Source organism: Oncorhynchus gorbuscha, linkage group LG26 (genome assembly GCF_021184085.1).
Source record: "Oncorhynchus gorbuscha isolate QuinsamMale2020 ecotype Even-year linkage group LG26, OgorEven_v1.0, whole genome shotgun sequence".
NCBI classification, from domain to species: domain Eukaryota; kingdom Metazoa; phylum Chordata; class Actinopteri; order Salmoniformes; family Salmonidae; genus Oncorhynchus; species Oncorhynchus gorbuscha.
The window spans coordinates 7,617,522-7,636,261 of record NC_060198.1 but is presented as its reverse complement, the minus strand read 5'-3'; the positions used below and the strand labels follow the sequence as shown (position 1 = coordinate 7,636,261).

Below are 18,740 nucleotides of genomic sequence, written 5' to 3'. Positions count from 1 at the left end.
CGAGGCGCACTGGAGGCCTGGTGCGGGGAGCTGCAACCGGAGGACTGGTGTGTAGAGGTGGCTCTGGATAGACCGGACCGTGCAGGCGCACTGGAGCTCTTGAGCACCGAGCCTGCCCAAGCTTACCTGGCTCGATGCCCACTCTAGCCCGGCCAATAGGAAGGGCTGGTATGTGCCGCACCGGGCTATGCTCCCGCACTGAAAACACTGTGCGCTCCATAGCATAACACGGTGCCTGCCCGGTCTCTCTAGCCAAACGGTGAGCACAGGGAGTTTGCGCAGGTCTCCTACCTGGCATAAACATACTCCCTTCTATCCCCCCCCCAATAATTTTTTTGGGCTGCTTTTCAGGTTTCCTTGCCAACCGTGTTCCCTCGTATCGTCGGCTCCTATCTCCGGCTGCCTCTGCTCTCCTTAGTGCCTCCACCTGTTCCCATGGGAGGCGATCTCTTCCGGCCAATATCTCCTCCCAAGTGTAACAACCTTTACCATCCAACACGTCTTCCCATGTCCATTCTCCGAATAATTCATCCTCCTTTTGCTGCCCCAGCTGTCTACGTCGTTGCCAGTTTACACGCTGCTCGGTCCGTGAGAGGTGGGTGTTTCTGTAACGGCGTTCGTCTGTTGAAAGAAGAGAGTCGGACCGAAATGCAGCGTGTTGGTTACTCATGACTTTAATGAAGGAAACGCGGTACATGAAAATAACTGAATACTAAATACAAAAACAACAGAACGGAACGTGAAACTAATTACAGCCTATCTGGTGACTACAACACAGAGATAGGAACAAACACCCACGAAATACAAAGCGAAACTATGGCTCCCTAAATACGGTTCCCAATCAGAGACAACGAGGATCACCTGACTCTGATTGAGAATCGCCTCAGGCAGCCAAGCCTATACAACACCCCTAATTAGCCGCGATCCCAAATACTCCAAACCCCAATACGAAAACAACATATAAACCCATGTCACACCCTGGCCTACCCAAACATATAACAAAAACACAAATTACAATGACCAAGGCATGACACAGTCTCAGGTCTTTTGCAGACTCCATCGGGTTTTCTTCCAGAATGGTCCTGTATTTGGCTCCATCCATCTTCCCATCAATTTGAACCATCTTCCCTGTCCCTGCTGAAGAAAAGCAGGCCCAAACCATGATGCTGCCACCACCATGTTTGACAGTGGGGGATGGTATGTTCAGGGTGATGAGCTATGTTGCTTTTACGCCAAACATAACGTTTTGCATTGTTGCCAAAAAGTTCCATTTTGGTTTCATCTGACCAGAGCACCTTCTTCCACATGTTTGGTGTGTCTCCCAGGTGGCTTGTGGCAAACTTTAAATGACACTTTTTATGGATATCTTTAAGAAATGGCTTTCTTCTTGCCACTCTTCCATAAAGGCCAGATTTGTGCAATATACAACTGATTGTTGTCCTATGGACAGAGTCTCCCACCTCTGCTGTAGATCTCTGCAGTTCATCCAGAGTGATCATGGGCCTCTTGGCTGCATCTCTGATCAGTCTTCTCCTTTTATGAGCTGAACGTTTGAGGGACGGCCAGGTCTTGGTAGATTTGCAGTGGTCTGATACTCCTTCCATTTCAATATTATCACTTGCACAGTGTTCCTTGGGATGTTTAAAGCTTGGAAAATGTTTTTGTATCCAAATCCGGCTTTAAACTTCTTCACAACAGTATATCGGACCTGCCTGGTGTGTTCCTTGTTCTTCATGATGCTCTCTGCGCTTTTAACGGACCTCTGAGACTATCACAGTGCAGGTGAATTTATACGGAGACTTGATTACACACAGGAAGATTGTATTTATCATCATTAGTCATTTAGGTCAACATTGGATCATTCAGAGATCCTCACTGAACTTCTGGAGAGAGTTTGCTGCACTGAAAGTAAAGGGGCTGAATAATTTTGCACGCCCAATTTTTCAGTTTTTGATTTGTTAAAAAGGTTTGAAATATCCAATAAATGTCGTTCCACTTCATGATTGTGTCCCACTTGTTGTTGATTCTTCACAAAAAAATACAGTTTTATATCTTTATGTTTGAAGCCTGAAATGTGGCAAAAGGTCGCAAAGTTCAAGGGGGCTGAATACTTTCGCAAGGCACTGTATGTTGTGAGGAGGCCTGTGTTTAGACACTGGTTCTCATGTAACTTAAAGAGCATAAATATGTTATATTTTTATTTTCCTCAAATGGATTGTTCTGTGTTATTAAAGATGTGCAAGTTTGTCTTGTAGAGTAAAGGTTGTAAACTTAGTTTCAGAAGGGGGAAGCTTACATATAAGCTAAGGTATTTGACATTGAGGGGATTATAATTTGTATTTATTTTTATATATTGAGTATGTAATTAATATTCTGATTCTTTAGAAGGGACAATGTCCCTGAGAGGGGAATGTTGGGGAATAATCAGAATTGGTTGGTAACATAGGTAAGATGTTTTATATTCATCATATGTTTGTAAGTTACTTCTCTTCAGAATGTTATTTTTCTATTATACTGTGGCGGGGTTGCAGTATCTGTTCTATGTCTAGACTACTTGACATAGAACAGAGTTGGGCACAGAGTTGGGCTTTACGGAAGAGTGGACAGAAAAAAACATTGCTTAACTTGTTGGGGACTAGGGTTCCAATTTTGGACCCCCCCCCCCACGTTCAGCTGGAAGGTGGCGCATGGAACGCAAAAATATTCCTAAAAATATTTAACCTCCATACATTAACAAGTCCAATGGCTCAAATGAAAGATAAATACCTTGTTTATCTACCCAGCAAGTCAGATTTATAAAATGTTTTACGGCGAAAACATAGCACATATTTATGTCAAACCACCACCGAAGACACGGCTAATTTGCATAGCTAAGTTGAAAAAAATATGCAATCAACAAACGCAGGATTAAAAGAAAAATAATGCACTAACCTTTTGAAATCTTCATCAGATGACAATAATATAACATGTTACACAGTACATATATGTTTTTTTCAATAATATGGTATATATATCCATAAATCTCTGTTTACAATGATGCATCGTTCAAAAAATACTATTCAAATGTCCTGAGAAATGACGATAGCTCCGGCAGATAACGTCAGCTAACAAGGAATACACATCATAAACTTTGACTAAATATGCATGTTCTACATATATATAGTTAGATACACTTCTTCTGAATGCAATCGCTGTGTTACATTTATTTTTAACGTTACAGGTTTCGTTCACTAGGCTATACTATGAGACGGCGCTCAAAAAGTAGCATTATGGCTCCTCTATCTTGGAGTCCACATAAACCCAAATTTACCACATAAATATTCCCTTACCTTTGCTGTTCTTCCATCAGAAGACCTGGAAGGAATTATACTTACCAAAAACAGCGTTTAGTTTTGCAGTCTGTGTCTTTCGGTTCTCAAACACGACACATTTCGGTTGAAATGTAGCCAAAAGTCAAGTGGATGTGCACCAAAACGTCGAACTTACATATTATATGTCGATTAAACTTGTCAAACTAACTTCATAATCAAGCTTTAACATGTTATAAAGGTGTACAGCAATCGGCAATCGTGAGGACGAACAGAAACACAGGCACAGTTTAATCGATCTTGGAAAAAAGACAGGAATTGACCAGAGCGCGCATAAAAGTGACCTGTTTTTTCGCGTGACCGAAAGGTTTCGGCCGCCAAAACTCTCGTGAGCGCGCGATTCTCACAATGAGAAGCCCCATTGAAAGCTGAGATCGCGCTGAAGGCAGAAAGACTGTTCCCAGAACTGTAACTGCTTGGGAAGGGTGGGGGCGATGACGTCAAAGTTGGGCCAACTTTTCTGAAGACAAGAGAGAGTTTGGGAGAATGACTGCCCTGAGAGTTCTGCTTTACATACAGACATAATTTAAACGGTTTTAGAAGCTTTAGAGTGTTTTCTATTCAATACTATTTTTTATTTGCATATATTAGCAACTTTTGACAAAAAAAAAAATGTTTACTATGGGCACGCAATTACTCCAGCGGGGTCAGTAGACAGCCCTATCCCCATGAGAAGACAATAAGCAAACATGTTTGGAGTTCGCCAAAAGGTACTCTGGTCAGATGATACTAAAATGTAGCTTTTTGGCCATCAAGGAAAACACTATATCTAGCGTAAACCCAACACCTCTCATCACCCCGAGAACACCATCCCCTCAGTGAAGCATGGTGGTGGCAGCATCATGCTGTGGGGGATGTTTTTCATCGGCAGGGACTGGGAAACTGGTTAGAATTGAAGGAATGAGGGGGGCGGAGCTAGCATGTTGGAGTGAACGGCTGTGCGTGAGAGGCTCCTGCAACTTTTTTGCAAAATAATCTAATTTAACCTACTTTATTGCACTTTTTACAACAAACGTTTCTTTCTAATACAAGATTGTAACTTTTTATATGAAAATGCCGAGTAATAAGCGACCAAAGGACAATAAATCCACAGCGGAGGCCTACTCCCCACTAAACAACGAGACAGACATGGCGGGAGGCACATGCAACAACGTGACACTTACAGAACTTACCCGGGCTTTGAGGGAGCTACGTGTTGCTATAGCTGAGGATCTTAAGGCCACTATTGCTGAGCTGGACACCAAAATCGAGAGCGTCATTCGAACGGTCGCTTCGCATGGCCAGAGTATTGTGGACCTTGAGAAAGCTTCTGAATTCAACGCTGGTAGGATCGACGAGTTAGAGAAGCTATGCTCGTCATTGCAGGATACTGTGCAGAGGCTTTCTGTGAAAGTGGTGGACCTGGAGGGCCGATCCAGACGTAATAACCTTCGCGTTGTTGGTCTGGCAGAGGGGATAGAGGTGGGCTCTCGCCCTACCGACTTCTTCGCCAAGCTACTGAAGGATGCAATGGGATCGGATGTTTTGGATTCGGATCCCCAGCTGGACCGCGCACATCGCTCCCTTGTCCCAGTGCCTGGACCGGGCCAACGTCCTCGCCCAGTAATAATCTGTTGTCACAGTTTCAAGACCAAGGATCTTATCCTGCATGAAGCTCGAATGAGGGGCAACCTGTCACATAAAGGGCATCCATTCCGTGTCTATGAGGATTATGCGCCCGATGTGGCAAAGCATCGCACCGACTACAGAGATGTCATGACTAAATTCTACAAACTCCATCTTCGCCCAGCCTTACTCTTCCCTGCAAGACTAAGAATTACCCCGCCTTCCGGTGAGAAGATTTGGCTCTCCTCGGTTTTGGACGCAGAGAAGTTTATCCAGGGATATACACCAATCCCCTGTACAGGTTAGAGTGCCTTGTTAGTGCTTGTTAGGGTCTGCTCATGGACTCGAATCCATACTATACCATATTGGGTGAAAACGTAGTAAACGGGCTCAACAAGAGCTACCGAGCATGTAAGACGCTGAGCAGACCAATGGATGGCGGTCAGAGCTCTCATTTAACGTTAAATTCACTTTCATCCCGGCTGTGCTCAGCGATGCATATTTTTTACTTCCAGGTTTGATCACTGACACCTTCGGACGGATACACTTATATTCCCCCACTTTTGTTTTGTTTCGTTATTTATTTTACAATCCTTACATCACTCTTACTACCATACCATTTATTTATTGCTTGCGGGGGACTGGGGGTGATGGTTGGGAGGGGCAGACGCCTGGTTAGCAAGTTGATGTTTTGTGCCGTTCTGCCTTTGTCTGGCCGTGGGCCTCTCTCCCGACTAGAGTCCCACCAGCCCTCTGTAGTGCTTATGTATGTGTAGGTGTGCGTAAATATAATTACTATTTGTACTTTATTACTATTTTCTCTTAGCATTTTAGTATTATGTATGTGTATATTTTAAATCAGTGTAGATTGTTATTCTGGGGTATGAATGTTTGTATGTGTATGTGTGCATATGGATGTATATACATATTCTTTAAATATATATTTTTATATATGATTTTTTTGTGTGGGTATGTATACATACATGTATATGTATGGATGTGTGTGTGTGTATGTATATATATATGGGTGTGTGTATGTATGTGTGTGTGTGTGTGTGTGTGTGTGTGTGTGTGTGTGTGTGTGTGTGTGTGTGTGTGTGTGTGTGTGTGTGTGTGTGTGTGTGTGTGTGTGTGTGTATATATATGTGTGTGTGTGTGTGTGTGTGTGTGTGTGTGTGTGTGTGTGTGTGTGTGTGTATGTATGTGTGTGTGTGTGTGTGTGTGTGTGTGTGTGTGTGTATATGTGTGTGTATATATATGTGTGTGTATATGTATGTATATATATATGGGTGTGTGTATATATATGTGTGTGTATATATGTGTGTGTGTATGTATATATATATATAGGTGTGTGTATGTATATATATATATATATATGGGTGTGTGTATGTATGTATATATATATGGGTGTGTGTATGTATGTATGTATATATATGGGTGTGTGTATGTGTGTGTGTGTGTGTGTGTGTGTGTATATGTGTGTATATGTGTGTATGTATATATATGGGTGTGTGTATGTATGTATATATATATGTGTGTGTGTGTATATGTGTGTATGTAGATATATATGGGTGTGTGTGTGTGTGTGTGTGTGTGTGTGTGTGTGTGTGTGTGTGTGTGTGTGTGTGTGTGTGTGTGTGTGTGTGTGTGTGTGTGTGTGTGTGTGTGTGTGTGTGTGTGTGTGTGTGTGTGTGTATATATGTGTATAGGTGTATGTATGTGTGTATGTATGTGTATGTATATATATATAAGGTATATATTTTTACTTATTTTTTATTAAACATATTTTTTTTATGGGGGGAACGTTTAATTTAACAAATCCTTGTTCCGATCTCCTGACCCACAGTATGTAAAGGTACGGCTGACTAGGTCGGTTGCGGATGGTTTATTTTTTGACCGGCAGTGCTTAGCAATATTATCTTGAGGCTATATCTTGCTTATTTCTGGGATTGACCCAGGATGACGCTTAAATGCGCAATATGTTTAAGTTGCAACTTATTCGGTTTAGGTTTATTAGATGCTAACTGAACACTTAACTCGCGGGAGCCTCCTCAGTTCATATGTTAGTAGAAGTTCTAGGATAGTGAGAGGTGAACGTATAGTTGGTATTTTATTTTTGTTTTACCTCTGGTTCGAGGTCGCGCCGTGCTTTTTTGGCATCGGCCAGACAATGTGTTTATTATTTTTATTTTTCCTTTTTTTTTTTCTCTCCTGTTTGTACATTCCTGTTAAAGGTGGGTTGACGGGGGGTAAGTGTTGTGGAAATTAGGGGAACAGGGGGAAGTAAAGGTGCTTGCAGGGGGGGAGGGGTGGGTTGGATACTGCTCGGGTGTGGGTGCTACATATGCTGATCGTGATGGTTTGGTGCGCTTTCTTACCTTTTTATCAAGTTACATGATATGCAGGCCACCATAGGAACTACAAACGAGAGGAGGGTGGGGCTTACATTCACTTCCTGGAATGTCAAGGGTTTAAACGAACCAATTAAGAGGGGCAAGGTCCTAGCCCACTTGAAAGCACTCTCGTCTGATATTATATTTTTGCAAGAAACCCATCTGAAGAATAACTCTCATAGCAGACTTAGGTGTAGGTGGGTGGGGCAAGTGTATCACTCTAACCTCTCTGCCAAAACGAGAGGCACAGCGATTCTGGTACGGAAAGGAATTCCCTTTCTACATAAAACCACTATTGCGGATAAAGAGGGTCGGTATGTGATCGCAATAGGAGAAATCCATTCTACCTCAGTAACTCTACTAAATATCTATGGGCCAAACATTGACAACCCCTCTTTTTTCAAAAGAGTCCTTGCCCTGATTCCAGATATCTCCCATACTAACCTGGTCATTGGAGGGGACCTTAACTGTGTGCTAGACCAATATTTGGATAGATCCTCTACCCGGCGAACCCCTACCTCCTATTCAAGCGAATTCTTGAATACCTACATAAAAAATTCTAACTTATTTGATATATGGAGGATCGCTAACCCTACGGGTAGGGAATACTCCTTTTACTCTCATGCTCACAAGGTTTACACTCGAATTGACTACTTTTTGTTGGATGCTAGACTACTCCCCTATACCTGTAATGTGAGGTATCATGATATTATAATCTCGGACCACAGTCCACTCACCTTCTCCCTGAGATTGGGTGACATTGTACCAAACGAGAGGGTCTGGAGGTTGAATCCTCAGCTCCTCACAGAACCAACATTCTGTGAATATCTTAAAGACCAAATTAAATTTTTCTTTGATACCAACGACAACACAGAGACCTCCCCAGCATTATTGTGGGAAACACTGAAGGCTTATCTGAGAGGCTGTATCATCTCCTTTCAGGCTGCCAGGAGTAGGCAAAACAGAGGAAAACTGGAAGAACTAGAGGGACAAATTCACTTACTGGATAGGGAGAATGCTAGCCACCCATCTATGGAGAAACATAAAAACATTACCTCTTTAAAATTTGAATATAATCAGATTCTCTCAGCTAAAATCGCTAAATCTTTTCTCTATGCCAAGCAAAAATATTTTGAGTTTGGTGACAAACCACACAAATTACTCGCCAGACAACTTCGAAAAAATGTGAGTGGCCGAATGATTCACAGGGTTAAATCTGCATCTGGGGAATTACTCTCTTCCCCCAAAGACATCAATGACAGATTCCGGCAGTTTTATGAGACTCTATATACATCTAAAGCGGATCCTAACCCCTTAATTATGCAAACATTTTTGGAGGACTGTAATCTTCCTGCCCTGAACCAGGAAGATTCTAACTTCCTGAATAAGGAAATATCTCTTGATGAAATCCGAGAAACAATTAAATCTCTAAAGAGTGGCAAGACCCCGGGCCCAGATGGATACCCTGGTGAATTCTATAAAACATTCAGCAACATGCTCTCCCCCTATCTGCACAAAATGTTGATTCAGGCCAATGAGGATGGAGCTCACCCTTCTACTTTGGATGAAGCGTTCATTACAGTTATACATAAGAAGGGTAAAGATCCAGAAGAGGTAGGGTCATACAGACCAATATCTCTCCTTAATACAGACCAAAAGATTTTAGCAAAAACTCTGGCTAACAGGCTTAGCACTTTAATTGGCAAATTGGTCCATTCGGATCAGACCGGCTTTATCCCTAACAGAAACTCATTCTTCAATCTCAGGCGCCTCTTCAATATTATGTATTCTCAGAGGTTACCCAACGTGGACCTTGCCGTCATATCTCTTGATGCCGAAAAGGCCTTTGATCAAGTTGAGTGGCCCTATCTATTCAAGGTCCTACAGAAATTTAATATTGGAGATAGGTTCATAAATTGGATCCAGCTTTTATATAGGAACCCCTGTGCCAGAATACTCACTAACCAATCATTGTCGCCCCGATTTAACCTCAACAGGGGGACAAGGCAGGGTTGTGCGCTGTCGCCTATGCTCTTCGCCTAATTATCGAACCGCTCGCTCAGACAATTAGATCTCATGCAGCAATACACGGCTATAATACTAAAGATACTCTAAATAAGATCTCCCTATACGCAGATGACATCCTCCTCTATGTAACAGAACCCCAGGCTAGTATCCCAGCTATTCTTGATGTGATCAATTTGTTTGGTACCTTCTCGGGATACAGAATAAATTGGAACAAGAGTGAATTAATGCCCATACGGTCGCAAAATACCTCCTGGCTAGAACATCTCCCATTTAAGTTATCTTCAGAAAAATTTACCTACCTAGGAATTGTAGTTACCAAACAATACTCCTTACTATTTAAAGAGAATTTCCCCTCTCTGATACAAAAACTCAAAGCAAACATACTATTCTGGAGAACTCTCCCAATTTCTCTGCTCGGAAGAATTAATGCCATTAAAATGGTCTTCCTCCCACAACTGCTCTACCTATATCAGAACATCCCAGTATTCATACCTAAATCCTTTCATAAACAACTGGACTCAATTATCAACCCTTTCATCTGGGATTATAAAACACACAGGATAGGTAAAAAACACCTCTGTAAATCCAAGATGGAAGGAGGATTGTCTCTCCCAAATTTTATATTTTATTACTGGGCCGCTAACCTCCGCATTGTTACGTTTCTGTTGGATGACGTACTCCCGGCATCCAGCTGGCTTAGTATGGAGCATGAGGAGTGTCACCCCTTCTCTATTGGCGCTGTGATTTTGTCGCCTGTCAATCTGGAGATGTCACTTTATTGTAACAATCCTATAATACATAGCACAGTCCGAATCTGGAAGCAAATTAAAGTCCACTTTGAGCTCAGACCAATGTCATTCATGCTCCCTGTCGCCAGGAATCCCTCCTTTGCCCCTTCTAACCTTGATAACACCTTTGAGCGATGGGGAGAGTTGGGGATAAGCACCATAGGGGATTTATACATAGAAGGGACCTTTGCTTCCTTTGAGCTGCTGAGGGAAATTTACAATCTTCCCAGAAGTAATTTTTTCAGATACATACAAATTAGAGACTACGTTAGAAAACACCTCCCAACATTTGGGAATGCTAAACCTTCCATGTTTGACGGATGCATAAAAATATGCCCCACCTCAGATAAACTGATATCGCGTCTATATGATGCTTTTCAATCTGTTAGCACACCTTCTACTGATGCCATCAAGGCAAAATGGGAGGAAGAACTAGGGACTGACATCTCAGTGGCAGACTGGGAAGAGAGCTTGGAGTATATCCACACATGCTCCATTAATTCCAGACATCGTCTCATACAATTCAAGGTATTACACAGATTACACTATTCCAAAACTAAACTGCATAGAATATTTCCTGATACATCCCCTACATGTGATAAATGTCAGGCTACGCAGGGTACACTACTCCACTGCTTTGCCCTATGCTCTAGCTTGCATGGTTATTGGATTTTGGTGTGGAATTTTAGGATCCTCTCTGAAGTTTTGGAGACTTCAATAGATCCAGACCCGCTTCTGATAATCCTGGGAGTATCTGAGTCCCTAAACAGATTAACCAACCCCCAAAAACAACTAATCTCGTATGGTCTCATCTCGGCAAAAAAACTAATCTTGTTGTTTTGGAAAAGGAGGGAAGCGCCCTCTACCAAATTATGGCTCAGTGAATTGGCAAACACTGTACACTTAGAAAGAATTAGATATATTCTGAACAATAAATTATCAACATTTGATAAAATCTGGCAGCCTTTCCTCTCCTACTTGGACGAGTCGGCGCTGTGAATTTGTACTTATTAACGCACTCTCAATGGTAAAATTTGAATCTACCTTTGGGCAGCGTGTGCTGGCCCTACCACCCGAGCAGTTGGGAGGGGGGGGGGGGATAGGGGATGGGGGATAGGGGGGACATCTTCCCTCTTTCTTTCTACGTGTCCTTGTTTTGTATGTCGTGTTCTGTATTATTTGTTCTGCACCCAGAACTCTGGGTCTTGTTGCTCCTGTATGCTCTTTTATGTTTAGATAAGAATTGTATACCTGTCATGTATACCTATACACCATTCTTGTGTGTGTTTAATAAAAATATTTGAAACAGAAAAAAAAAAAAAAAAAAAAAAAAAAAAAAAGAATTGAAGGAATGATACATGGCGCTAAATACAGGGAAATTATTGAGGGAAACCTGTTTCAGTCTTCCAGAGATTTGAGACTGGGATGGAGGTTCACCTTCCAGTAGGACAATGACCCTAAGCATACTGCTAAAACAAAACTTGAGTGGTTTAAGGGGAAACATTTAAACATCTTGCAATGGCCTAGTCAAAGCCCAGACCTCAGTCCTATTGAGAATCTGTGGTATGACTTAAAGATTGCGGTACACCAGCGGAACCCATCCACCTTGAAGGAGCTGGAGCAGTTTTGCTTTGAAGAATGGGCAAAAATCCCAGTGGCTAGATGGGATAGCGACATACCCCAAGAGACTTGCAGCTGTAATTTCTGCAAAAGGTGCCTCTACAAAGTATTGACTTTGGGGGGGATGAATAGTTATGAACGGTCAAGTTATCTGTTTTTTTTGTCTTATTTCTTGTTTGTTTCACAATAAAAAATATGTTGCATCTTCAAAGTGGTAAGCATGTGTAAATCAAATGATACAAACCCCCCAAAATCTATTTTAATTCCAGATCATAAGGCAACAAAATAGGAAAAATGCCAAAGGGTTGAATGCTTTTGCAAGCCACTGTACCGTTGCCCCACCTCTGATTTACTGACCCCTGCCTGCCTTGACCTGTCTTTTGCCTGCCCCTGTTGGATTATTAAACCATTGTTTAATGGTTGAATTCAAGAGGTTTAAGCAGCCTATAAATCATTGTTTTTGAAACCAGTGGACAGCCAGCAAAAAATGCACAATTGCAACAGCTGCATATTGTGGATCCAAGCCTACGGAATACAAGTGGGGCTTTTAATGCTCCATCTAATTAATGCTGATAAAAAAAATCGACAGGCCAAATGGACACGCTCAAACTTGCACCCTTTTGATAGAAAGGGGGAATCTGTAGTTGCTACATCCATTTTTGGGATGGAGGTTCACCTTCCAGTAGGACAATAACCCTAAGCATACTGCTAAAGCAAAACTCGAGTGGTTTAAGGGGAAACATTTAAACATCTTGCAATGGCCTAGTCAAAGCCCCTGCCTGCCTTGACCTTGATACATAATGTATAAGTCCAAAAATGGATGTAGCAACTACAGATCGTGTGACAGTTATCCATTGATTCTTGAAGAATATAACTTATAAATGCCTCATGAGCATAGATCAACTGTCACACTCCATGAGAACCCAAAATATAAGCTTGTTTTACCCCCAATTTTTGTAAACAGTGTAAATGTAAACAAACACTGTAAAGCCTCATGGTTAAAACAATGCTTATAATATCATGGAAGTTCAGCACTTGCATCCATAGCTCTGCCTATTAATCTGAGAGTGTTTACATTTCTCCAGGCCCACCCCTCAGCATTTTACCAAAACAGATGCAGGGTGTCAGTAAAAATATAACAAAAGTAACCTTTATTTAACTAGGCAAGTCAGTTAAGAACAAATTCTTATTTTCAATGACAGCCTAGGAACAGTGGGTTAACTGCCTGTTCAGGAGCAGAATAACAGTTTTGTATCTTGTCAGCTCAGGGATTTGAACTTGCAACCTTTCAGTTACTAGTCCAAAGCTCTAAACACTAGGCTACCCTGCCACCCCATTTTGTTATTGTTTCATCTGTGGATTTACCCTTTAAACAACTACATATTATCAAGATATGAAAGTGTCACCAACAAAAAGTTAAACAATAGGGCTATAGCAAATGCAGCAAATGGCATTCATTTTTCACATGTAAATAGCACTTTTCAGTAGTGATCAAAGCATGCCATTACATGAGCACAGCATTTATTTATTAAGTCGAATTAATGATCCCAATCAGTCCTCCAGGACAACAAAATCGTAAAACAACAGAGTAGGCCTTGCTAATACGTCCTTCGTTTTGGGGTCATGCTCAGGTAAAACAATTTGGCTAATCTATACTTCCACATTTCCAAGTCCTATTGTTGAAGATCAAGGGGTATAACATTTATTGTAATGACTGGAATACTGATAGACTTTGGTTTTTAATGTAAATATATAATTTAATTGTATTATTATATGTGGTAGTGTCACGATCGTTATAATAATGAATGTCGGACCAAGGTGCGGAGTATGTTGAGTTCCACATGTTTATTAAATGAAACTCACAAAACAATAATTAACAAACGAACCGTGACTAACGAGATGCTACGTGCACTAAATAAAAACACATACATTCAAACAATATCCCATAACCTACAGGTGGACAAATGCAACTTAAGTATGATCCCCAATTAGAGACAACAATTACCAGCTGCCTCTAATTGGGAATCATACACAAACCCCAACATAGAAAATTAAACCTAGAACCCCACATATAAATAATAAACTAGACTAAAACCCCTAGTCACACCCTGACCTACTCTACCATAGAAAATATAGGCTTTCTGTGGTCAGGATGTGACAGGTAGAAAGTGATGGGTTAGAAGAAGCCTACATAACCAACCTATAAAATAAGATTTAACATCCATATATGGCCAGCTATGTAAAATTTAACATTGATTCATCCTGAAGTAGATGTCATTCAATTGGTAACATATATTTTTGTCATCTTCTAATGCCTCTTATTTTTGATATATTTTTTACCTTTATTTAACTAGGAAAGTCAGTTAATAACCCATTCTAATTTAGAATGACGGCCTACACTGGCCAAACCCAGACGACGCCCTACAGGACTCCCAATCATGGACAATTGTGATACGGGGGAATGTCATCTAAAAGTAACAGAATGTAATCAGATTACGTTACTGTCGTGTCATGACTATAATTCATGTTTGCATGTTATTTTCTAAAATGATTACATACCACGTTCAATCGTATAACAATTAATTAAGTAGTAATCTGGGGACCCAGGGAAAAAAAGTTATTTAACCAGTTACTATCTCCCAACTAAACTCTAAAGATATAAATATATCTTACATCAGTCACAGTCAATTAATTAATTGTATTTACCTTCAGTCTCATTCTGAATGTTGCAAACTCTTGGATATTTGCATGAACCCTAGAATAAATGATGAATCAGCTATACACAAATTGGCTTAATTATTTATTAACTAACTTACTAAATAATCACACAGAATTACATAAACACACAAACAGGATAGCTTACACATTGATCACTAGACAATACAATGAATAGTCCCTAGTGGACTAACCTGATATGATGGCTTGGTAGACAATGGAAAGGGGTGGTGGCAAATAAAGAGCGGGAAAGACAGAGTGGGATAGACAGATAGTGGGCTTATTGTACATACATGTGAAAAATACGCCCATCGTAAATATGGAGAGAGAGTTTCAGAGTTTCTAACCATTCGTACCTTTCAGCTCACATTGCATGTAACCAGTCTATAGAGTTGTAGCCATTTCAGCGCGGGGACACCCGTCCTCCAGTCCTTTTAAGCGCTCTGGCAAAAGGGCTGTTCTATGACGTCGACATAATGTCTGTGCTCACGTGGGTGCGGTAACTGACTGGTTCAAACTTTTTATATGAAAGACAATTCTCATTTAGAAGTCTAACATCACATTTCATCTTCTCACAAATAGTTTCATATTTAATCATATATGTTCCACAACATTTAGATGTAAATCTGATAACTGGGAAATATACACATTCAGAGATACAGTTATGTTGTTATACCATCCTTAAAGAGATCCCAAAACAACAACTGATCTGACAATTGTTCTTTTAGAACCCAAGGGCTATTCCAATTGTTTGGATTACAGAAATAGTGTTTCATTATTCAACCTTTTGATGTTACCATTTTGGTGGGAGGAATCTCCTTTTAACAAAGAGGTTTCTTTCACCTCCTCCTGCAAAGCCCAGAGGGAGAGTTTCTACAAGGTATTTACGACCGTGATAAAACGGCCAACTTCACCCCTCTCCTCCTCCACGGGAGAGAGAAGGTGCTGTAGAGCGGACCCACTGTAACCTGATCCTTCAGCTCTTCACAGGTGAGTCATGACATTACTGAGTTTGGGTAATCCAAAAGTTACGTTACTGATCACAATTTGACAGGCATCTAGTAACTGTAATGGATTACATTTCGAAAGTAACCTACCCAACCCTGGATAGAGTGTTGTAGCTGGCAATCTAAACAAGCCCAATTACTGGAGTCTGTACTGGAGTCAAACATGGTGCAGTATTATGTGTAACTAACAATAATACAAATATGAATTGAAATGAACAAAAAAAAGATGAAGGTTGAATCCTCCCTTGTTACCCAATGGAAAATAAATGCTGTACTGAAACACATGGAAAAGAAACAAGGGTTTTATAGTTTTCATTAAATGTAAGTCTTGGAATAACAAAACACAGAACATTACATTAGGAAAGTCTGTTTCTTCCCTCTCTCTACTTCCCTCTCTCTCCTTCCCCCTCTCTCCTTCCATCTCTCTTCCTTGTTGTCAGTCTGACTCACTCAACAGGAGAGTGAGCTACACACATCACAGTCTAACTATCTGGGTCCCACAAACACACCAAGAGCCGCATCACTATAATCTTACAAGAACCATTCAACTTTCATTGTGTTGACACACACAATTGCCTGAAAGGACCACAAGCTCTTACTGTGTCACCACTACAGTCACCAGCAAAAAGAACAAGAAAAAACACAGTAACGAAAGTAATGAATGAAGACAACCTGTCCGGTACACCGGTACAAAAATATATTGATGGTGGTAATGCTCATAGCTTCCCATTGACTCAAAGGGGGCTTATATAATTCACCTTTTGTCAGTGTATTTTTCATGCGCTTGTGTTACTCTGTGTTTTTTTTGTGTTAGTCTTCCTGGGAAAGTGGAAGGGGGACAGAGGTACATCAGTGGTACATCATGTTAAACATGCAGTCACAGGAGCAGAGACTAGTCATTGTTCACCTGGGGCACCCTGCCCAGTGCTCAGTAGTGCAATGCTGCTTTGTATCTAGCAGTCTTGTACAAAGCAGTGAGGGAAGAGAGAAAGAGAAAAGGGGTAGGGAGAGAAAGATGGAGGGGAGAGAGAGAGTGGAAAAGAGAAAGAGGGTGGCGAGAGACTGCACTATTGTTCCTATGATGAATCTGAATACGTGTCAGAGGAGGGAGGGAAAGAAAGAGAGGGAGAGAGGAAGTGAGAGAGACAGAGAAGGAGATATGAAGAAAGGCTACTGTCTTACCTCCACAAGGTGCTCTCTGTAACACTCCCCAGGTGAAAGTCGTAGAGTTTGGTCAGAATCAGGATCACCTGGAAACAAAACAGACATTCCAGGTGTTATAAGTATGTAATAAGCCTTTAAGAATTGCCACAGGTTATTCTCTCAGAAGACAAGAGAGACTTGGCACACGTATGTTATATTCTCTTAGAAGAACACCAACCTACGTATTCCATTAAAAAAACAATCAAAACCAGCATAAACAACAAAAACAAGCATGATCCTGCCGTCAGCCCCTCTGTTCCCATAGCTCTGGTCTGAGTGGTGTGAAGAGCGGGAAAGAGTGAGAGGGAAGGGGGTCTTTGATAACACACTGAAAAAGTTGACGGGTGAATCACAGACCAAGATGGCCACCCATATTCTAGAGACCCAGTGGTCAGATTTGATATCACAACAGAGGACCAGAGAACTCTGTGTTTTTTTGACTCGGTGAAGCCTGAGGTGGCGTCTATCACAGAATCCAAAATCAAGCCCTATACATCCTCCCTAGGCTGTCCTGTAGGAAATGTTCAACTTGTAGTGTATTTAACGTTTAAAAAGGCATATGAAGTTTGCAATTTCTACTTTGAAATGTAAAAAAAATATATATATATATATATACTTATAATTCATATAATAATTTACATTCCCTTGTGCCGCAGGATTATTTTCATGTATTCCGATATTTCTATATTACTGTAGGTCCAAGCTGTATGGCAAAAATCCCCCCCACCCCACCTATTAGAAAGCAAATTGTTAAAAAGTTATTACCATTCTGCTTAGACCTATCCAGCCTAACCTATCATAGTTCTACAGAAGGGGCTAGTGGGTAGAAAGGGCCAAGGGATTGATTTGGAATTCAGCATATGGTAGGCTATAACCTGGGCACATATGGAGTCTGTGGAGGAGACAAACAAAAAGTAATATTGGGAAGACGACACTGTCTTTATATAAATGCCACAACAGCCAGATGGTCACAGCGTTACTAACGATTTACATTACCACCTCCGGGTTGCGTCGTTAATTCCAAGGTTGACGCTGGAATATGTTAAATACAGGAACATGGAACAGAATGACTCGAACCTTAATTACTTACCATTTGTCACGACACAGATGACTTGAAAGTGCCCACGGAGGGATGAGTTTTTACATAATAAATGCTATTTTCACAGCAGTCGCTTTGTTATCTAACGTTATAAACCAAATAGAATCTGGCTTTAGTTATTTATTTGCATACTTGTCTCTTGTCTCTTTGCGCCAAGCGTATGTTTCCTTAAAGTGAACAGACAAGCCTGACTTGAGTCACTTTGCTGCAAGGTGATTCGCTAGCTGTCTCTCTTCGTCTTGCCTGACTACATTTAGAGATATACATCAGGAAAATGGAACTCAGGAGGGAGAAGGGAATAAAGCCTACACCAGTTGTTAGACCTGACCTCAGTGGTCCATGTGTACAGGCTCCAGGCTTGGCCTCACTAGCCTGTCTGGGCATTAAGAGCCCCAAGGACTGGCCTGGACGCCACTGGGGAGCCACTGATGGTTCTCTCTGAGAGACGATGCCACCACCCCGGGGCCTCTCTGCTCCTCCGAAGACTGTGAGCAGATGGTTCAGGCCAAGCAAGATTGCACTGCCAGAGAGGGCAATGTAGAGAGAGAGAAATAATAACATAGAGGAAGGAAATTGGATTCATGCCATGCCTGTAAAATGCAAAGCAAAACTGAGCTTTTCTTGGAGTGTTGATGTGTGTGTGTGTGTGTGTGTGCGTGCGTGCGTGTGTGCGTGTGTGTGTGTGTGTGTGTGTACGTATGCATGTGTGTGTGTGTGTGTGTTCTTGCTTAAGAGTATGTGTGTATGGAGATTCCTGAAGGGGTCGGATGTTTTGTCAGACAAGCTCGCTCTCCTCTGCCAGGGGGTGGCACCACACAGACAGGAAGCAGTCCCCCTCCATGACAGCATGAATTGAAAATTCACATTGAATAACTGGGGCACCAGCTGAAATCCCAGAGAATACTTTTATCCTG

At 41.4% G+C, this 18,740-nt stretch overlaps 1 protein-coding gene across 1 annotated transcript in view; it reads right to left on the bottom strand.

The window, feature by feature from the left end:
• The window catches only part of LOC124015275 (VPS10 domain-containing receptor SorCS3-like), a 244,171-nt gene that overhangs the window by 115,170 nt on the left and 110,261 nt on the right, over positions 1–18,740 (bottom strand). Inside the window, exon 2 of the mRNA XM_046330397.1 lies at positions 16,707–16,774. Coding sequence (XP_046186353.1) covers positions 16,707–16,774 — 68 coding nt within the window. The remainder of the gene's footprint in view (positions 1–16,706; positions 16,775–18,740) is intronic.